The sequence below is a fragment of the Anabrus simplex genome, chromosome 7, assembly GCF_040414725.1.
Source record: "Anabrus simplex isolate iqAnaSimp1 chromosome 7, ASM4041472v1, whole genome shotgun sequence".
NCBI lineage: Eukaryota > Metazoa > Arthropoda > Insecta > Orthoptera > Tettigoniidae > Anabrus > Anabrus simplex.
This window is the reverse complement of record NC_090271.1, coordinates 3,196,387-3,219,461: the sequence shown is the minus strand read 5'-3', so window position 1 is coordinate 3,219,461 and position 23,075 is coordinate 3,196,387. Positions and strand designations below refer to the sequence as shown.

The 23,075-nt window shown below is 40.0% G+C and overlaps 1 protein-coding gene across 3 annotated transcripts in view; it reads left to right on the top strand.

Moving 5' to 3' along the window:
- Positions 1-23,075, top strand: part of LOC136877194 (homocysteine S-methyltransferase YbgG) — a 176,229-nt gene that overhangs the window by 141,654 nt on the left and 11,500 nt on the right. Inside the window, exon 1 of one of the 3 annotated variants that reach the window (XM_067151009.2) lies at positions 2,250-2,743. The exons of the other annotated variants lie outside the window; for them this stretch is intronic. Coding sequence (XP_067007110.2) covers positions 2,596-2,743 — 148 coding nt within the window. The 5' untranslated portion in view covers positions 2,250-2,595. Of the gene's footprint in view, positions 1-2,249; positions 2,744-23,075 lie in introns of those variants that run through there. 3 annotated transcript variants of the gene reach the window in all.

The following is a 23,075-nucleotide window of genomic DNA, read 5'->3' as shown; positions in this document are numbered from 1 at the left end:
TTTGACCCAGGCTGATGGATTTTCCATCTGGGCATAAGAGCCGAAGATGTGGTTTGTTTTTTGAATGATTTAATTTCTCGTAAACACCGACCTCGTAAGTAGCTTCATTGGATGTCATTACTGGCTTAACCTGAGCAACTAATCCTGTTATTTTATGATGTTAAGACGCTGAGTCCTTTAAGCCTACGATATGTGAGAAATCCTACATCTGATTTTTCGGACATTTGAGGTTTTAAAAAAATAGACTCTAAAACAGGACATCGCCGTTAACTTGTGATGTGAAAATGTTTGGGGTTTCGATTTAAAAAAGGTAATAATGTGTTAATTCAAGCTTCTGCATTCAGTTATATAAGGTTTCGTGCACGAAATGAATAATTTATGTTCAAGGAGCTCCTAACAAGTTGATGATGTACGAATTAATTGTATAACCTTGAAAGCCCGTTTCATTTCATTTCTTATTTTAAATCATAATCAAATATTTATTATTTAAAATATTTTCAAGCCATTTCGGGCAGATAAAAGGAAAACAAGGTGATTTAAATGAAAGCTTATCTAATGACTTACTCGGTACTTTGAGTTCACATTTGATCATGGTGGTCGTCATGTGTAACACAGCGGTGTAATAGAATGCAAACGTAATGGGGTGCGTTGCTGTGTCAAGGATCATACAAGAGAAATAGATCCGTCACTCCTGTATAATAAAGTTGGCTGAGAAAACAGGTCATGGAAGCTACAGTGGCCACTTTCTCTCTGCCAACATAAGGAAATAAATCCCACGATAGTACCTCGTAGTAAACACGATGATGATAGTTGTTACTTTGTTAAAATTTTAATTGTGATAGAGATAATGATTGTATTTCGGTAGGAAAGTTGTATCTAAAGCTTCTCTCGTGTCTTTTACTTGAAAAGTAAATTGCAATTACCGTATTTGTATGTTGGCAATACTGTTATAACGTTAGCTTTTATCGTTGTTTCATCGTTCGCATTTTAATGTAAGTTTACATCCATTAAGTGATAAATGCAACATTGATTACTGAAAATGTTAATGCAATTCATATAAAACCCCAAAACGTCCATACTTGCCTAAATCACGATCTAACATAACCTCATTCTTTCGTTCGTTGAACCCTTCCCACGACTTTTATGTATGGGAATGGAAAACACGAGAAGGAAAGGATGAAAGTAAAACACAGCATAATGCACACAGTTTATATTTTGAATTTATTTATTTATTTATTTATTCCAAACAGCCGGTAAGAAGCACAATCACACAGACGTTTACTCGCAACAGCTAGGTAGTTCAATGTGAAGTACGTTCATGAACATAATACTATTTCTTCACACTAAGAACGTGCATAATTATAATTTCACACCATACTCTCAAAAAACTGGATCAAAAATCTCGTTCAGTGCGAAAGAATCTCAACAAATTTTCGTCTAACAAGCACTATTGCATACCGTACGACCAAGGTCCCTTCGCGCGCAACGATAACGGTGTTATATTTTGAATTTGCTGTACCACGCAACTGAATGTGTAATGCCAACCTCTGCCTTCTAAATTAACCCTCTAAAAGAGAATTTTAGTTTTCATTAGTTGGCGGAGATTGATTGGCCCATCTCAGAACTGCTTCGGACGCTCCCTATGAAGTGTAACCCCCCTGTGCTGTGTTGAATCTGGCATTTGAGTATCGGCTTATTATTGTGGTCTAGACATTCATCTGAATTGGAATTTTTCTTGCGTCCATGCGGATGGTTTTCTGCTGCGTTCGACATACTCATTTGATTTTAGTTATCGTCCCTTGGGCGATATTGGATTATTTTATCCTTCTTCTGGATTTAATTGCATGTTCTAGAAATTATTTCTTGCGATTTCTGATATTGTGTGTTTTGTGGGTTCTGACTGTTTTCATGCAACCTTCGAAAACCATTAGAAAGGTTTTCACCGTTCGTTCTGTAATAGTTAATTCAATTATTTAATTTTCAATTGAACCACGTTTATTAATTGTTCTAAAAAGGTTTTCTGCTTTAATTCAGTAATTGTTTATGTAAGAATTTAATTTTCAACTGGGTTATTTTTAATTGATCAGAAAGGTTTTCAGCATTTATCGTGTAATTGTTCTTTTTAATATATTAATTTGAGGTCGGAATTATTAAAGTTTTTTCAATTTATTGACGAATTATTATTTCAGCTATTTATTAATTTATCTTAATTTTATCGATTCGCCTGACCTCTTGAGCCCTTGCTTCCACAATCGGCGACGACCTCTTTCTCTGGATAATGGTATGTATTCTGATCTTATTTTATTTACTTGTCATTATCTGAGGTCGTGCTAACAATCTTGCCCTTAATATTATTGTGTTGTGAGAGTGTGTTTGGTATCAGACTGCGTGGTTTTCTGTACAGCTACGTTCTGATATCTGGTAGAGGCATGTTTTCCTTTCTTGTTTCTGCTGGATGTAGGCTATTTTCCCAGGTCACAATTATCATATTGGCTGGAATAATAAGTGAATTTGAAGCTAGAAAATTAAACTTGTAAAGAGAAAGGCAGGCTTTTTGTTGGTTGGTAACTTCTGTGTTTTCTGTGTCATATCAAAATGGGTGCTCGGGCTGTGTTGTTGCCGAGAATGTTGCGGAAAGGTGAACTATTATACGAACTTCAAGTACGTGGCCATGTGTCCACCGGATCTATGGAGGGTGACGTTGCCTTGCTTCTGGCTTCCCTTGATTCTCCAGTTAAACCAGGTGACATGAGCATCCAAGTGGGTGAGTTAGTAAATTTCCTTTCAGTTTCAGTTAGTGAATTGTTAGTTTTTTTAATCAACTTAAAGAACGTCACCCATCTGACTATCAGATGAGGAGATTAAAAGCTAGAACTAATCACTTTATCAACAGGATTCAGGATTTAATTTCTCTTGGTCCTGAAGGAGAGTTGATGTCTCAGTGCATTTCATTGTTGACTTCTGTTGTGAAAGTTTCTGTTGAACTGGATCTTATGATTAATGCAAAAAAATCGATCAATTGTCATTGAGTAATGAAATTGAAACTAACGAAGGTAATTTTGTCTTGGCGAAGCTAATGAGCCTATTACTCCTCAAATCGTGACTAATCCGTCATCATCTCATTGCTGCGGCCTCAGTCCTGTGCTAGAGAATTTTTGGTTAGGTCATGTTCGGCCCCCAATTCTATTAAGGATCTTTTTAAAAATGTAAAGGTTTTTTCTGTGGATTCTATCAATGAAACGATCAGATTCATGCGCTTCCTGGTAGAATTAACGGAGTCAGCTAATGTATATTGCATGGATGCTATTGGAATTTTCAGGGTATTGTTTCCTAACTGTGAAGGAGTTTTAAAAAGAGAAATTTCTAAGGCTATAAGTAATAACTTAATTGTAACCGAATTTCATGAATTGATACTGGCAAGGTTTATCCCATCACTTGCGTTACAGAGTCTGGTCCCAAAACATTGTTTTAGGACGCAGTTTTTGCATGAGAGTCTGTTGAGTTACGTCCTGGATTTAAAGTTTTTCTGTGTAGTATTTAAAATCATGGTACCGGAAGGAGAGATGGTAGCGCGAATCCTTAAGGGTATTACCCCTGAGTATAGATCTTTCTTGTCATTAACTAAGAGCCCCAGTAATTTCGCAGAACTTGAGGAAGCTTGCACATTTGCTGAGGATGTTAAACATGGCGATGAGTCTCGGCACACTAGGTATCCTCCTCCCTGTGTTTCTTATAAGCCCAATAATGTTTCTAGTCATCATGTCATACCTCCTTCATCAAAGAATGCTACAATTGTGGATCCAGGGATCATCTATGGAATAATTGTCCTTCCGAGAAGAGAAGGGGTACATTGACTTAAAATCAAAATGGTAGTTGTTATGTTTGCGGATCTAAGTCACATGTGAAAAGACAGTGCCCTAAACTGAGGAATGGTAATTCTCAATGACCCATTGGTGTACCCAGTGCAGTGAATGAGAACTTGTTGGTTGAAGAACATGCAAATAATAAAATACCCTTTCCTCAAATGCTAGGTATTTCTAGCAATGTTGTTCCGAAATCTTCGACCATTTGTCTTGAAGTTAATAACGAACCTGCATTGGGGTTGATTGATTCTGGTAGTGTGGTGTCACTTATGAGTGAGGCTTGCTATTTGAAGATGAAAAGTTGTTGTAAATTACCGGCTATTAAGGCTTCTAATCTTAATTGTGTCACTGCTAATGGAGATAGATTGAGGATTCTCGGTTCCAATTCTGTTAACATCAGAATTGCTGAATTCTCTTGGAAGACTGGTTGTTTGGTTGCCTCTGATTTATCTTACCAAATAATTTTAGGTGCTGATTTTATGGGCAGAGTTGGAATGATTTTGGACTTACAAGATAGAAATTTTGGCTTCAAGTTTTGTCCTGGTAGAATTTTCAATTTTCAAGAAGATGTAATATTTCAAAAGTATCCTGCTTGTGCCTTAGATGAGGATGTTGAGGAAAGCGAAGGTAATAAATTAGATCTTGATCACCTGCCTCTCGATCATGCTTGTAAAATTCGTGATCTTTGTGCCAGGCATCCTGAAGTTTTCACTGATAAACTGGGTTTGACTAATGTGTTTAAGAACCACATTGGTATAACGGACTAGATTCCTGTTAGATCTCCGCCGTATAGGTTATCCCCACCTAAGGTGGTGAAATTAAAGAAAATTATCGATAAGATGCTTCAGGATGGTATTATTAGACCTTCTATCTCTCCATACTCGTCTCCGATATTTCTGGTGCCCAAGGCATCTGTAGGTTTCAGGCCAGTCACTGATTAGAGGGAGTTAAACCGTAAGATCGTCATGCAGTCAGTGCCCTTACCTGATTTGCATACTTGCTTCTCTTGGTTCCATGGTGCTAATTATTTTTCGACCTTTGATTTGAATCAGGCATACAACCAAATAACTCTAGATGATGAATCTATTCCCCCCACTGCTTTTGCCACCGACTGGAATCTGTAGGAATACACGGTTATACCTTTTGTGCTATCGACGGGAGCGGCTGTGTTAACTCGATTACTGGATTCTGTGTTTGGGGATGTGAAATTTAAGTACGTTATTCATTATCTCGATGATCGTGTTGTATACTCTACAAGTTTTGAAGATCACCTCAAGCATGTACAGGAGGTAGTTGAAAGACTGAAGAAAGCAGGTTTAACTGTCAAGCTTTCCAAAACCAATTTTGCCAAATCTCAAATCTCCTTCTTAGGACATACAGTATCGTCACAGGGTATTTCAATTGATCGTGCCCGTACTCAAGCTATTCACGATTTTAAACCCCCTAAGGATGTGAAAGGGATTGCCAGATTCATTGGTATGACTAATTTCTTCAGAAAGTTTGTTCCTAATTATGCTGAAATTGCTGCGCCTTTGAATTCCTTACGTAGAAAAGATGTCAAATTTGTGTGGGAAGATCCTCAACAAAGAGCCTTTGAAACCTTGTTGAAAGATCTAAGTAATGCTCCTATTATTGCTATTCCTGATTTCAATAAACCGTTCATAATCCAAACTGATGCCTCGGGGAAGGCTATTGCGGGAGTCTTATTGCAAGAGTCCGAAATGGGTAGACGCCCTATCGCCTATGCATCTAGATCTCTCTCCTCTGGAGAGGAAGTATTCTATCTATGAATTGGAGTGTTTAGCGGTGCTATTTTCGTTGGAGAAATTCCGTGTTTATGTGGAGCACGTTGATTTAGAGACCGATAATGAGGCTCTTTCCTGCGTTCTGAAAAGACCCGAAAGAACGGGAAGACTAACTAGGTGGGCGCTGAGAATTTCTGCCTTCAATTTCAATGTTCGGCACATTCGTAGAACTTAAAATGTAATCGCTGATGGACTTAGTCGCATGTTTGATGGAGAGGAGATTGGTGAAAACTTGGAAGTGAAGTGTATACCTCAAGTTGGTTCGGTAACTGTGAACACTATCTTGACTAATCTTCCGATGTTGTATCAAGATATTGGTCTGCATCAAAACGATGATCCCCAGTTGAAAGAAATACTAGAAAGAATTGATTCTGGTGAAATTATCAAACCCTATTCCTTAGTTGAAGGCGTACTCTGTTGTCAATCTCGTCATGATAAGAGGGTAAAGATTGTTGTCCCTAAGGTTTTAATTCCTGTCATATTTCGATATTATCATGATAGTCCTGTTGGTGGACACTTGGGTAACTTCAAAACTAGGTCAAAAACAACGGAGTTCTTTATTTAGAAAAACATGGATCGGGACATTACGTCCATGGTTAAGTCCTGCAAGAGTTGCGCCATTAGTAAGCCTAACCTAAACAAACGTGTAAGGTTGTTGTCATCAACTCAAGCTTCCAGAGCTATGGAACGGTTGTTTATAGACCACGTAGGACCTTTCCCACGTTCCAGTCGAGGAAATACCCATGCATTGGTGCGCATTGATGCCTTTACCAGGTTTTCCTGGATCTTCTCGACTAGGTCGACTAATTCGCAGTCCACTTATTGCCTGTTTAAATTCTATTTTTGCCTCTTTTGGAACACCTAAGTCTCTGACAATGCTTCTGGGTTTACTATTCACTTGTTCAGGAAGTACTTGTTTGATTTGTGCATTTCCCATGTGACCACTACCCCGTATTATCCCAACCCGTCATATTCCGAGAGAATGAATAGGAATTTAAAGTCTGCTCTCATAGCTTATCATCACTCTAATCATACCAAGTGGGACACCTGTCTTCATTGGTTGTCATATGCCTTTAATACTTCTATCCATGAGTCCCATGGCAAAAATCCTATGGAATTAATGTTCAGTTTTGTTCCATTTTCTCCTCTATCAAATCTCCTTCGTATAGAGGAACTGCTTCCTCAAGTATCTACTCCTCGTGATGTGCGGAAAGTGTGGGATGGGGCCAAAGCGAGATTGGTTGTGTCGTATGAAAAGGTACGAAAAAACTATGACAAGGGCCGACAAACCACTAAGTTAAGTGTTGGAGACCAAGTCTTCGTAAAATGTTATCCTGTCAGCAAGGCTATAAATAAATTTTCTTCAAAATTAGCTCCTAGATTCCAGGGACCTTGTACGATATTGCAGTTTTTGAGTCCTGTATCTATGCTTGTCAGCGACCCTGTTGATAAAAGGATTCGGAGAGTATATTTATCCCAAATGAAAGCGGCTTGATGTAGCTTACCGGAAGTTGATGGTAATTAATTTAGTAACTGTTTGATTAATCTGGGTGGTGAAGTGTGGAATTTGTCCTGTTCGTATCAATGTTGGAAAACCTGAATATTTGTGTAACTGTATCTTGATGGTTTTCATCTCTGGTGAGGTATCAATCTTATTCAAATGGAGAAGTATAAGGAACACTGCGTTAAATGATTTCATCCTGTTAAAATATGGTATATCTGTGGAATTAACATTCGCTGATCAATTGCTGGAAGTTTAAATGGTTATTATTATTGTGAATTATGAATGCTGTGAATTTAAGTGGGGACCTGTTGTGGTAGAAGATTGAATTTTGAGAATTGATGCCATTCTTGGTAGAATTATGTGACCTTGGTATGGTGATTCAGCGGTGTACTTGATGGATGCCTGTAACAGAACCTTGTCCTGATTTACATTTTTTGTGCTGTTGGTATTGACTTGGTAAGTGTCTATAACGAGAATTTTGGTGATATTATTTGTCTATTCTACTCTGGTCGGTAGTGAAGTAGTGAAGTTCTAGTGGAATATGTATAAGTTATCTAATTTTCTGGCTGTCTGGGTTCGGTAACGTTGTACCAAAAAAATAAAAAAATTCTGATGTAACTTAGCAGTGATAATTTTATTAAGAAACATGTGCTCCTCTGAAAATGTGGCACTTGGAAGGTGTTGTTTGTGTTGAAAATGGGTGTACTCTGCTTCATCCGAGTGGAGTTGTATCGCCCGGAGCTGGAGAAGGTGAAACTTGTGAGGGTTGGACTTTCTATTTAGATGTACTTCACGTTTTTCTTGGGAGTCATTTGGTTCTCAGTTTACATTGTAGTTCCTTACTATACTTTGCGTTTGGTATGTTCACTATGACGCTGTTTTCTGATAGACCTTGGTACATTATTTCTGTAGACTATGCAAGTTTTGTAAGGGTGTGGTCTTGTGTTTGAATAGTAGTCTAATAGTTGTCTGTACATCGCTGTTGTCCTTCTTCACTGAGGTTTTTGGGTCAAAATTTGAATCTGTTTCCTATGTATTGTTTGGTGTAGAGTTGTAGAATCCTGTTATGTGTTTGGGATTTGTTGGTTTCACGTGTTGTTGTGAGATTTAGGTTGAGGTAATATAGGATTCATTACCTAAGGAGCGTAAGCATCCTTTTACCTTATGGTATGGTTTCTGATCCTAGTGTAATATGTGGAATTTGGTATTATGGCGTTGATTTTTGGGAATTAAATTGGGGTGGCATTATGGTTTCGTTCGGAGATCATAATGGTAGATATTGTGATGATGATATTGGGTGGGCACTCTGTGATTTTTTGGGATGTTGTCGAGGATTTGGTATGTCCTTTACCCTTTGTGGCTGACGCATCTACACTGGTGGTCATTTGAGTGGTGTTGGATTGTTGTTGTGGTAATCTTGTTGTTGGTAGTTGGAATGTGGACATCAAGAGGAGGTTGTACCTGTTTTCTTGGTGTCAAGCCGGATTTGAATAGAACTCATCTATGTATCTACAACTCTTTGGGGAAAGGTTATTTAATATGTGTATATTAGAGTCTCTCATCTTGGTCTTGGTTTTACTTCATGTTCTCTGTCATAGTCTGTTCATCTGAGGTCATCTTATTTAATTTCTAGTATCTTAAATATTCATTTAATTTAACCTGCCTGTCTATGGCATTTATTTTATGCTTTTTTCTGGATTAGCGTTGTTGGTGTAATAACTTACCGTTCTGTGATGTAGAAGGATAACTATGGGATTATTCTGCTCATTCGGTCGGTACTGTAGTCACGGATCCTCTATCTGGATATGGAGCCTTGTAGAGGGACTGTGAGATTTCAGAATTGTTTGTCTCCCATGTTTCTGCTTGCCATTTTCTGTCCCGGTACTTCTAGGGTGTTGATGTAGGTGTCGACATTGAGTCTTTTGGGTAACTGATAATTGTTCGGTTGTTTATGACAAACCTGAACGCGTACCCTCCATCTGAAATTGTGCATATGTCTCCAACTGTGACTAACTTGTTACCATCGCTCTGAACATTGATATCTCCCTCTAGCTAATTTCGGTGTACTAAGCATGTTTATTCCGTGTCTCTTGATTTGTACTGTTACTGATCGTTTCCTTTCTGTTTGGAATGAGATTATGTGTAGTGGATATGGAAGTTGAAACTGAATAATGGTATAATTCATTCTGACTAAGAAGTGATTTGGAATTTTCAAAGAAGTATTTCATCCCTTCATTGGTGGGATGTGATTTTGCAGATGTATGTGTTTAAAATTTAACCTTAATATATGATTTAGTTCCTTATACTTACTCTTAGGCCAGATAATTGATTTTGCGTCGTCCTGTCTGGCATGTTATGTCGCTTACCGTCATATTCTGAGCTGATGATAAAGCGATTAGTGTGTTAACGTCACTTAATAGTTATGTACAATTCGTTGCACTGACTTATTGCTTGGAGATGCTTATGTTTCCTTAATTATCTTATTTTTTAATCTTTCCTTTCCTTCTATTTGTGATTTCTTTTATGGAATGTATGTGGTCATACGGTTATCATTCAGGAAGCCGTGCTTTTCTCTGTAATTGAAGCCCCTGAATTAAGTTCAAGTGAGAATTAATACTATGTTTCAAGTATTGTAAGACCTGTCTACTTCGTGATCCTTCTGTCTCTAATATTTATTGTGGTTGAGCGAACTCCGATTACTTATGTACTACTCGTGCTGGGTTAACAATTTTGGTATTATGTGAACATTTCAAGGAAGATTGGCGTCCTGGTGAATATTGTGTATGAAAACATGGACTTAAATGAACACTAACGAACTGGGACTGATCTATGTCACTTCGTTATACATAACCCTAAGTACACCACTACTCACTTCGAGACACGTTTATGTTGGTTATGGAGCAAGGAAGTTTTCTTAATACATGTTTCAAACACCTGATTATTTTCATCAAGCTTGCTGGTTATGCCCCACCCCATGTTGATCCTTTCGAGGGGGAGGCTGTAATGGCGTTAGAATGACTACTCGCCATGGTACTATGTTGTCTCCATCTGAATGCAGAAGCTTGTTGTCTGCATCTCCGCGAGTTCAAACATCGTGACTGTATCGCCTTTCCTTTAATTCGCTGATGGTGAGCCATCTAGTGGTGGTTTTGGTACCCAAAATACGAGGTGACTAGTTGGTGCTGCTATCTGGCCGCCAAAAGATAAGCTTGCTCGGCCGTGAATGGTGGCTCAAACAATCAACGAGTGCAGTTGTTCAATTCTTGGTTTTTAGCTTGAAGACGCGTTGAGCTACACTCTGCTGGTTGTGCTTTAAGGATAAAATTATCTTACAAGAAGGGAAGATGGTCTTGACATTTGACCCAGGCTGATGGATTTTCCATCTGGGCATAAGAGCCGAAGATGTGGTTTGTTTTTTGAATGATTTAATTTCTCGTAAACACCGACCTCGTAAGTAGCTTCATTGTATGTCATTACTGGCTTAACCTGAGCAACTAATCCTGTTATTTTATGATGTTAAGACGCTGAGTCCTTTAAGCCTACGATATGTGAGAAATCCTACATCTGATTTTTCGGACATTTGAGGTTTAAAAAAAATTAGACTCTAAAACAGGCCATCGCCGTTAACTTGTAATGTGAAAATGTTTGGGGTTTCGATTTAAAAAGGTAATAATGTGTTAATTCAAGCTTCTACATTCAGTTATATAAGGTTTCGTGCACGAAATGAATAATTTATGTTCAAGGAGCTCCTAACAAGTTGATGATGTACGAATTAATTGTATAACCTTGAAAGCCCGTTTCATTTCATTTCTTATTTTAAATCATAATCAATATTTATTATTTAAAATATTTTCAAGCCATTTCGGGCAGATAAAAGGAAAACAAGGTGGTTTAAATGAAAGCTTATCTAATGACTTACTCGGTACTTTGAGTTCACATTTGATCATGGTGGTCGTCATGTGTAACACAGCGGTGTAATAGAATGCAAACGTAATGGGGGGCGTTGCTGTGTTGAATCTGACATTTGAGTATCGGCTTATTATTGTGGTCTAGACATTCATCTGAATTGGAATTTTTCTTGCGTGCATGCGGATGGTTTTCTGCTGCGTTTGACTTACTCATTTGATTTTAGTTATCGTCCCTTGGGCGATATTGGATTATTTTATCCTTCTTCTGGATTTAACTGCATGTTCTAGAAATGATTTCTTGCGATTTCTGATATTGTGTGTTTGGTGGGTTCTGACTGTTTTCATGCAACCTACGAAAACCATTAGAAAGGTTTTCACCGTTCGTTCTGTAATAGTTCATTCAATTATTTAATTTTCAATTGAACCGCGTTTATTAATTGTTCTAAAAAGGTTTTCTGCTTTAATTCAGTAATTGCTTATGTAAGAATTTAATTTTCAACTGGGTTATTTTTTTATTGATCAGAAAGGTTTTCAGCATTTATCGTGTAATTGTTCTTTTTAATATATTAATTTGAGGTCGAAAAATTATAGATGATTTGAATTATTAAAGTTTTTTCAATTTATTGACGAATTATTATTTCAGCCATTTATTAATTTATCTTAATTTTATCGATTCGCCTGACCTCTTGAGCCGTTGCTTCCACAATCGGCGACGACCTTTTTCTCTGGATAATGGTATGTATTCTGATCTTATTTTATTTACTTGTCATTCTCTGAGGTCGTTCTAACACTCTTGCCCTTAATATTATTGTGTTGTGAGAAGCTTGAAAATCGTTCTTCCCTCTGCGTTGACCACTGATACGTTTTTATCCTCCTGTGAGCTGGAAACGGTCTTTCAACTGACGCTATTGTGCTTGGTATCCAAAATGTACACTTCAGGCAGGGCTGTATCTAATTGTTTGCTTTTTAGGGAACACACTAACTGATGGGGTTGTTGACCATTAAATTCGTCAAACAAGTACAGCATGGCGAGTTCATTCTTCAGTCGAATAAAATCAAACAAGTCTGTGTAGAACAGTTTAACATTTTCAAAAGCATAACGAGGAGAAGTAGCTGTGTACGCTTCATACGTCAGAGGGTCCAACATGGATGTAAACTGTAATTCGTTTAATGACCCAAAGCGTTCGTGTCATTGTACGATAATTTTGATAAAAATAGAGTGGTAAAGGCATTTCATTGAAATGATTGGATCTTCTTCCCGGAATTGTCGTTTAGTTGGTGGAGAGATAGACCAGAGTCTCGGCCCAAGTTACGTCGCACTTATTCCTGAGGTTTAGCATCTCTCTTTTGAATTCTTGAACTTTCTGGGAACAAATTAGGACGTCTAAATTCTTGGACTGAATGATATTGAACATGATATCAGTGAAGGTGAGAATGTTGCTAAAAATCAGTATCAAAAAGAAAGTGTCTATGCTGGTTTCATAAAACTTCGTGCCGCTACTACTGTTTCACTCTCTCAGTGAACACACTCCGAAGGAACTGAAGGAAGAAGTGCGATGTTCTTTCACTGTGTGAACAAAACGAGATGAATAATTCCACCGTGTTGGAGCATTTCTAGGCACCTCTTTGCTGTAAATTATTTCAGTTCATGAGATCGTTTAGAGGACATGTGAAACAATGATCCTAATCCCTTTAAGGTCTGAAAAATTATTCTACATTCCTTGATACAGGAGACTGTGACAAAATCAGATTAAGAAGGACTGGATGCGGCCGGCCATGACAGCTGCTCCGTCGAACGTTTGTAGTTTGGCGCTGACGTCAGTGAACGTTTCTCAGAATGCTTGAGACAAATTCATAATGTCTGAAGTTTCGCCAAGAAGAAAGGCAACAAAAATACCGTGTTTTATTTCTGACTTTACTTATTCTAAACCTATTTCACTCCAGCCCTTATTAAGTCATTTTGTATCAAGTTAGAAGTTCTGCGAAATACGGTCGATGTTTCTAGGTGTGTAGTTAATGTCGCATCGTAAGCGGCGAATAAGTTCAGTGCACCCAAATAAGCACCCTGTTCAAAGAATCTTCACCCGAGGATAAAACTGGGGAGGAGGACCAGTGCCTCGCTCAGGCGGCCTCACCTGCTATGCTGAACAGGAGACTTGCGAGGGGACGGGGAGATTGGAAGGGGTAGACAAGGAAGTGGCCGTGGCCTTAAGTTAGGTGCCATCCCGGCATTTGACTGGAGGAGAAGTGGGAAACTACTTGGAGGATGGCTGGGGAGGGAATCGAACCCTCCTCTACTCAGTTCACAGCCCTCGTACCACTTTTCAAATTTCGTAGCACCCTCAGAATGGTAATTCGTGAGTAGCTCCAACACACCTCTCTTACACACAATTGAGCATCAAGCTGCATATGTTCTCAGCTGTAACAGTGCAGAAATGTGTGATTGCGATTTCTCATGCTTTTGAGTGGATTTGGGCAAGTTACTCAGATTATCATAACCAGTGTCGGACCAAACGGTTCAGTCTCTTGCAAAACATTTCATTAATTTTAAAACTTCCATTAATCTATTCTGTTTTCTGTACTGTGAAGTTTGGAAATTGCGAACGTACTCTTGATTTTTCTTTTCATCTGGAAAAGGTTTTCCAGACTGAATAATTTCCAGTTTCTCACATAAGCTCCTAAAACGAAACGGTTTGTCCAAGCGTTGTTCTGTCACACAAATTGAGCCAGCCTTTGAAAATATTACGATAGTTGAAACTAAGAAGAAATTATATTTCACTAAATACTTCTACATAAATACGCAATTACGCACGCACGACGCAGCACCGTCCACGTTGCATGTTATTATCATCAAAATCATTAGAACGAACCCTCCTACAAACACGCCACTACAACGCTTGTACCTACTAGTAGGCAAGTTTTTCTCACATTGTTACATTAAAAAACTAATTTTCATTTCTAAAATGAACTGGATACTTATAAAAATTATTCACTGCTGTCACTCGCAACAATTGTTTCAGCAATAAGCCAAATCACAGTAAATAAACCCGCACAAGGCTGCTTCGCCCTGCTACACCGTATCAAGCCGGGCAGCGATGAGTCGTCGGCTTACCAAGCTTGCTTACTGGCGTGGTTACTACGCATTCGTCACCTTAAACTCAACGCTGGGCGAGCCAAGCGGTAGCTGTGTCGCGTACCCTCCCTATTGCTGGAATTCTCAGTGCAGAATTTATTTGCTACGTACTGCAGAAAACCATATAGCAGCAATTGCTGTTTTAAGAAAATAGTATTGCCAATGACAAGATAAAATAAACTGCTGCACTTATAGTTGCATTAGTGCTTACATTGCTTCTCAAGTCCAACGGATAAGCCCGGCTTAGCCTGCATACCCACAATGCACGCTACTGAAGTCTACGTACTGTAGGTAAACTAGATATAGTCTATGTTTACTGAGAGATCATTGACGATATACAACTTGAGTATTTTTCAGATGCGAATCTTCTCCAGTTAATCTTCAACTGATGACGACAATCTAGATTTGATGGTATTAACCTGAATAGAGCAAAGCGGAAGAATGAAAATAATTGTAGGTACCGTATTAAAAAATAAATATTCATTCATCCTTGCAGCGTATTATTGTCACTGATTGAACTATTAATACTATCCTGTAAAAATCCGTAGAAATGGTACGCTATAGACAAAACAAGTTATTTTATTCGTACCTTGCATGTTGCGTACAGATGTTTCTGCTTTTCAGTCCAAATGAGTGGTATATTTACGATGAAATATTATGTTCAGTAGAACTAAACACCAATCAATCAATCACAATATAAATTAATGGGAATGGTGCTGACATCTAACGGCAATATTTACTACTACATGACCGTTCACCACCGCCGTCTCAATCCTTTTTACTGCCTGCTCTATTCTATTCGGTTAACATGATGCTCAGTGTTAACAGAAGATTTGTACCAAGCGCGTCAAATAGATCTCCTGGGACAGATGGTTTGGGAAAATAATTCTATGCTGTGATGTGGCCGGTCATCAAGAATGAACTCATTGACGCTCTAAACAATACTCTTGAAACGGGAACGAATATTGATCGGATGGAATGAAATGGAGTATGGCTTTTAGTCCCGGGAGTGTCCGAGGACAATCGGATGAAAGAAGGTGTAACAGTACTCGCATCCCAAGACTACGGCTGACTATCGTCCCCTAACTCTTTTAAATTTCGATCACAAGATACTCGCCCGATATTTGAAACGTAGACTTAGCGCTTTTGTTGAGGACGCAACATTCAGTCATCAATCGGTGCAATCCAAGGTCGCAGCATCCTTAATACCGTCTGTGACATTCGAGACACAATAAGCAAATCATTGACGGACAAGAAACGTAGACAGCTTATTTCACTGGATTTTGACCATGCTTTTGACAGAGTAAATCACAGATATCTGCTGGAGGTATTTAAAACTCTGGGTTTCAACGCCCAATTTACGTCAATAATTGAGAAAATAGTGATTGGTGGAACATCTAGGATTAATGTGAATGGCTACCTAACAGGTGCAATCAGAATTGGGAGAGGAGTTCGGCAGGGTTGTCCTTTATCTATGATAATGTTTGTTATCTCGTTAGAACCCTTTATTAGTAATTTAAAGCGCACATTCTCACCAGGAACCTTGGATATATTTGCTTATGTTGATGATGTCACTCTGATTTAGAGATTTACGGTCACTATTCTGGAGCACTTCTTAACTTTCAGAAGACCAAGACCATGCTGATAGGTAATAGAAGTAGAGAGTACAGAGATCTTCTGCCCTGGATGAATGTAACAGAGGAAATGCAGATATTGGGAGTGACATTTTCCAATAGCGTGCAGAAGATGATTCAGAAAAACTGGCCCCATGATCTCACCACTGTAAAAGGCGCTCTACAACAAGCTAAATATAAATGACAACTCCTGCAGCACAGAACACAGTATGTAAACATATATGCGCTCAGCAAAATCTGGTATATAAGCCAAATCTTGCCTATGAACGAATCATAGGCATTCGGATACCTACAGCAATAGGATGGTACAAATGGCAGGGTGCCCTATTCCGGATCAGTAGATCTACACTTTCACTAGGTAGATCTGAAGGAGGACTCGCTCTTGTTGACCAGCATACAAAAATCAAAGCGTTCTTCCTTAAAGGAAATTTGCAATTCATAGAGCAACCCCAGTGAAAGTAGTAATGCCCCGGCAGTGTATGATATCTGTACCGAAAATTCTACCGGCAGGAAAACCCAAAGTGCTGCGGTCCAACGATCTGGACCAACAATCGTAGGCACCAACCCAGAGGGTACAATGCTCAAGATGAGAGGTTTAACAACTTGAATAGAATGTTTATTTAACAAATTGATAAACAACGAACAGGTACGGAAGCGCTTAGGGGTTAACGTGGTTAAGGGAAGAGGTCTGATGCATTTTCGTAATCTATCTGTAAGGGGAACCAGCCCCATATAAAACCAGTAATACAATTCTCTCCTCCGTGAGGGAGGACGAACAGCATCGTAACAGCTTGAACAGTGATATTACTGCGCTCATACCTTGTTCATAAATTATACATGATCAAAGATTCGATATAAGGTTATCAAACCCAATTAACTACGTCGCCTCTCAAACTGAATGTCCAGGAAAATTCTGATAAGTTACATTTCATTTCTTTGAACCAATTCGTTAACTCCTACTATAACTATAAGGCAGTACATCGATAAAGAAGGCTCAAGTGCCAACCAATAGCTAATGAAAACTTTAAAACAAAACATCGAATTTAAGAAAGAATTACACATACTTTCAAAATATGTTTCAACATGTTAGCTTAGACCGAGCTTGCTGTTATCATCAAGCAAATCGGACATGCCAAATAAATGGCTTTACATTACAATTACTTAGTTCCTCCCATCATCCTAGCAGCGTTTAAAACCTTGGAATCTTACCTCCCATGCCCCCTCACGGTCCTTGTGTCGAGAAAAAGACAAGTGATCCGCCGAATGTGCAGCGCAAGAGTCCCAGCAGACCGGCGAGGCGAGCAAAGCCTCGACCGGAGGGGAACGACCCAAGAGCTTACGTCATGCGCGCCGCCTCTCTCGGAGAAGTGGGAGAGGGGGAGCGCAAACGCGTGGGGCATGAAAGAAAGAAAGAAAGAAAGAAGAATGGAGGGCGGAATAGGCTGCCTCAAGGCGGAAAAATTCCTTACCTTGGAGCCAGAATTTAGGAGCAGCGAGAGAACATCTTTATTATTACACGCCCGAAGATGTGATTCAACAGGTCAAGCATAATTAATTAATTATCAAACGAGCTAAATAGCCCACAAAATATACACCAAGATTTAAAGGGGGGATAAAATTCATAGCTCAGACCTCCTCCCCCTTAAACACCAACACAGGGTTGGGAAAATATTTTTCACACATTAAAATACCTTGTACAAAGTTCGTTACCTTGAACAACGTTCTTGCTTTACACTTAATAATTATAAGTTATACATAATCAATATTCTTGCTGCACAGAAGAATGAAGAGACAAGTCATTGCCAGGATTATCGCGCGATATGGCAAGACAAACACGTGGACAAAATTTAATCGAAGTCAGGTAAAAAGGGGGCCACCAGGACCGGCCAAACAATTGAGTAGCATACGCGGCACTCAGCCGCAAACAGTACTAAACTGTCTCAGAGCCTCTCTAGACAAGTGGGGCGCTGGAAAACACAATCCTTCAGAACTAGTTAGCCGTAAGAGACGGCGGCAGGAGTCGACGATCGCTAATTAGCGCAGACATCAGGGGCCCTTCCCATGGGGCGGCGGGTGAAGATGGATGCTCCGCTCCACCGTAAAATAAAGAAGATGGCCAGCAATGGTGTCGACAAATGCCCACAGGCACAAAATACAGGAGGCTAAAGGCAGTGCAGGTAAGCGGACCGGGGGCATAGGAGCAGTACGGGTGCGATAAGGCTCCTGGAGGACTCCCCTTAAATAATACATACAGAGGGAACATTTCTTAAGCTAACTATGGAGAGAGACAATCCCAAATCAAGAAGTAAAATGAGTCAATACCCCCAGATAACAAGGTTAAAGCACCATACCACATGAAATCAAAGTAACCGTAGCCGAAACAGTCTGCCATACAGCAGCACAGAACAAAAACGCTAAGCAGGCTTAACCTGCGAAAGATGAACTAGGAAGACTCTCTCCGACTCGGGATCCTTCTCCAACAAGATGACCGGCGTTAAAAAATCAATAATTTCACAGGGTCTTCGAAATCGAGGAGCGAGTTTCCCGGAAGGCATAAAATTCTTAACAAGACGTTACCTCCAATCGCGAGATCGGTAGGTCGGCGCTCCCTATCGTAGCGCTGTCTCTTCTTTTCATACGAGAACTTAAGGTTTTCCTTGGCCTTCTTCCAAATGGCCCTGATGTTAAGTGGTCAATCCTTTCGGGCAGTAGATCATTAATGTCCCAAAGATTAGTGACGGGAGAGTTGGGAACGAATGAAAACGTGAGAGATACAGGAGAAAAGTGATGTGCTTCATTGTGGCAGAATTGAATGAGAAAGCAAGCCATCGCAACGAAGTGTACCACCTCAGAACATCGTCATGATGGAAAGCGATGAGAGCGGACCGTAAATTACGGTTGACTCTCCGCATAAGAAGGTTGAGAATAATACGGAGATATCGTGACATGAGAAATAGACAGACTAAATCAACATTTCTTAAACAAGTTCGATGTAAACGCCCTAGCATTATCGGAAACCAAGTAATGGCTAGGACCAAAAGATGGAAAGATATCTTTTAAACATCTTATAGTGGATTCTGCCGTGGCTAAGTTCGTCGGAAAAAATAAAAAAAACGAGTGAAGCCATCGACACAAACGAACCTATTACCATCCGTCCTAGATTTTGGAAGGGGACCGACGTAATCGATAAAAAGACCTTCCATGGGGCGTGTAGCCTCGGTAGATGACAACGGGCCGACGCGAGAATTAAGGGAAGGCTTGCTTACCCTACAAATCTTGCACGCCTTGACTAGTTCACGGATTTCAGCATCAAGCCCCTTCCAAATAAAGTTTTCTCTGATATTTTCCCTCATCTTAAACACTCCCTAAATGGCCAGCTAGAGGAGTTTTATGCAAATGCTTAAAAATCATAGGACTAATACAGAGGGTACAACCTTTTTTATTTTGCGATAATGGCGAAATGGACAAAAAAGGACCCCATTCCTTAATCCATATAGATTAACAATCTTCCCCTCGTTCAACTGTTGAACAATAGGCCCTAAGATGAGATCTTCCACTTGGAACTTAGAAACATCATGGTATAATATTGGGTCATCAGACAAGATCGCTCCAGCAAAGGGTAATGAAGTTAAGGACTCAGAATCTGAAGAGTTGCCATCCTGAATAGGCTGACAAGAGAACATTCGGCTGAAAAAATCGGTCACAATATTGTCCGACTCTCGAATATGACGAACATCGAACTGAAATGCCGAGATTCGTAGAGCCCATCGGGCTAGTCGGCCCGTTTTTCGAGGATTGCCCAGGACCCAGCTCAACGCTTGGTTATCTATTTCGAGTTCAAATTGTATATGTTCTAAATAGGTTGGAAACCTCTCTAAGGCAAACAAAACAGCCAAATCCTCCAATTCATAGACAGAGAATTTACTTTCGAGAGGGGACAAGGTCCTGGAAGCTTAAGCGATGGGACGCCTCCCCAATTCGGAATCCTAGAAGTAGGACGGCAGAGGAGGAAGCGTCAGTCTGATTTGAGAAATGAGGCATCGCGAGTACCGGAGCATTTCAGATCATCGAATGCAGCTTGTTGGGAAGTACCCCATTCGAACTTCCCCTTTACGAGACTCAGCACGCTTAGCATAGTTAGGAATAAATTTACGGAAAAGTTTACCATTCCGACGAAGCAGGCAACACATTTAACGTCCTGTGGGGTCTAAACTCATGAATAGCATGGGTGCGAGACGGGTCGACTGAAACTCCATTTGATAACACTGTATGTCCTGAAAAGGACATCTGCGGATTCGCAAAAGATACCTTAGACAATTTAACCGTAAGACTAGCCTTACACAGACGCGACAATACTTCGCTTATGTGGTTAAGGTGGTCCTAAAAGGTTTCAGAATATATAAAACCACATCATCAAGATATATGTAAAGATAGTTGAACTTAATATCTGAAAATAATTGATCCAGAAGCCTATTGAGAACAGCAGCGCCTGTAGAAACGCCGAAAGGCAGACGACAAAATTCACAGATATTCTAATCGGTACCGCAGCCTGTCAAATGACGGGACTCTTCTGCCAAAGGGATTTGATAATAGGTCTGTTTTAAATCCAAAACGGTAAAATACCTAGACTTTCTAAACCATGAAAAACAAGAATGCAAGTCTGGGAGTGAAACGGATTGCAATATCACCTTTCTATTCAAAGCCCTATAATCCAAAACAGGACGGTAACCTCCCTTAGGCTTAGGAACGAGAAATACGGGGAGGAGTAAACAGAAGTAGAAGGTCGAATTATCCCCTCATCCAACATTTTATTGATTATCTCCTTCAAAGCTTGCATTTTTGGGGAGACGAACGGTAGGGCGAACTCATAACTGGAATCGAATCCGTGACCTCTATCTTATATTCCAACAAGTTAATCATCCCCAGTTTCTCGTTAAATACCTCGGGAAAGGAATCACACAACTCTCTAATGCTCTCGGCGTGATCCTCAGGCAAATGGCTAAGATCGGAGACTACCTCGTCCTGAGGGGGCAACATCGCAAAAGAAGAAGGAGAGTTAGACCGCAATATAGGAATTTTAGTAGTATGGCTAAATTTAAACCTTGTATATCCAAAACCAACCCTGAGTAAGCAAAAAAATCTGATTCTAGAACTATAGGAGACGATAAATCTTTAGCCACATACAAAGGAAATTTCCACGAAAATTAGCAACACGAATCTTACACTTCACAACACATAAAACTTCAACTCTGGAAGAATTTGCGGCGACGCAGGAAAAGGAAACCGGGTGGATGACGGGAAATTTACAGGCAGAATTATGCGAGGTAAACCGCGCCTCATTTAAAAAGGAAACGACACTTCCAGACTCTAAGAGTGCCGACACCGGTTCATTATCAACTTCGGCCTTAATAAATGGGGCCACACCCTTAATCTCAGTAGTTATCTGCAAACACTCGGCACGGACAGGATGGTAACACTTCTCCTGAAAACGTACAATTCTTTTGACTTGGTGACGGCGAATTAATGCGGCCGTCCCTGGCCGTTTCCCGATATAGTCAACTACTATTCGGCCTTTGCATACAATGCCCTGCCACATGACCAGGAGTCCCACACCGAAAACATACAATATTGAAAACCCTAGGCGGTACCTCGGTACTCGAACCACGACTAGGCACTAGCGCCTGAAGAGATCGAGAAAGACACTTATTACGAAAATGATCAGAAGCGCCGCAGCAAAAACACCTTTTAACGGAGCGGGATTACGAGTAACCGAACTCTCAGTAACACCCCGATCGGAAGTGAGTCGGCATGCCGGATGCCCTCCGCAGATACAACCATAGCTTCCAGCTCGACAAAGTTACGAGGCTGAGTAACAAAACATAAACAAGAACGATACGAGGGAGCGATCACTTCCACAATGTTAGAAACCACCTGCTCCTCCGTATAATCAAGGGCGAAAACCCTTTCATAAAACTTAATGTCAGAAATAAATTCTGATAATGTCTCATTTCATCGTTGCACTCTAAAATAGAATTGCTGCACTAGAGAATTACGAGCCGTAACAGGGATAAAATGAGTTTGTAAATGTGCATGAAATTGATGTAATGAAAATCGCCGCGATATTGCATTAACAATCTTATCAGAAAGAACTCCAACAGTACGCGGATAAATAACCTGTAAAATTTGGAGATGCGTCAAACCGAAAACTTGGGCGTGATCCTGAAATTCGACGAGGAACCGAAGAAACGCAACCACATCACTTTACGAATTCACGGAGTAGCGGAGTAGCATGTTACTTAATGGATGATGAATACTCGAAAAGGGCGAGACATACGATGGCAAGGTTAGCTGTTGACTCGTAGACTGATGTTTTGAGGGAGCATTTAAAGAGAAAAAATGCGACTCGAACGAAGCTCGCTGCCCATTAGGTCCAAGGTTAGGAGTGGGTTGATTTAACTCACCTTCTACCGGTGCAGTGGAAGGTAGCACAGGCTACGTTTTGAGAGAAAGCCCGGATAGCCAAGCCTCAGCTTTCTCTAAGAGTTTAGAGGATTTGCCCTTCAAATCCTGAACCTGATTCAGTACCTCCTCCTTTAATTCTAATGACACCTTATCTTCCGCACGATGAACATAATGCATCAAGCGACCCTGTACCTTTTTTAAGCCGACGAGGGAAAGCTACGTCGCTCTCCAGAAAATCTGTCACTGAGGCGATATTAGTGAGATTAGCCTGGATAAGGGATACCGAACCCACGGCCTCACTTTCGGTATAACGGTGCACAGAAACGGTCCTATGTAAATTACGTATTAATAGCTAATATAACAGCTCGTCATCAGCAAGGATCCCGGATAAACGATTTCGCGAGTAGCCATCGTATAATTGTTACAAAACACAAGGCAATGTTAAGAAATACCGAGACGGGAAGAGTACCAGGGCTTAAATTTCGTAAGTGAATTAAAGAATTAAGTCCATATCGAACCATGCGCTGGTACTAGTAATTTTTATCGGACATTCTACGGGTAGGAAAACCCAAAGTGGTGCGGTCCAACGATCTGGACCAACAATCGTAGGCACCAACCCAGAGGGTACAATGCTCAAGATGAGAGGTTTAACAACTTGAATAGAATGTTTATTTAACAAATTGATAAACAACGAACAGGTACGGAAGCGCTTAGGGGTTAACGTGGTTAAGGGAAGAGGTCTGATGCATTTTCGTAATCTATCTGT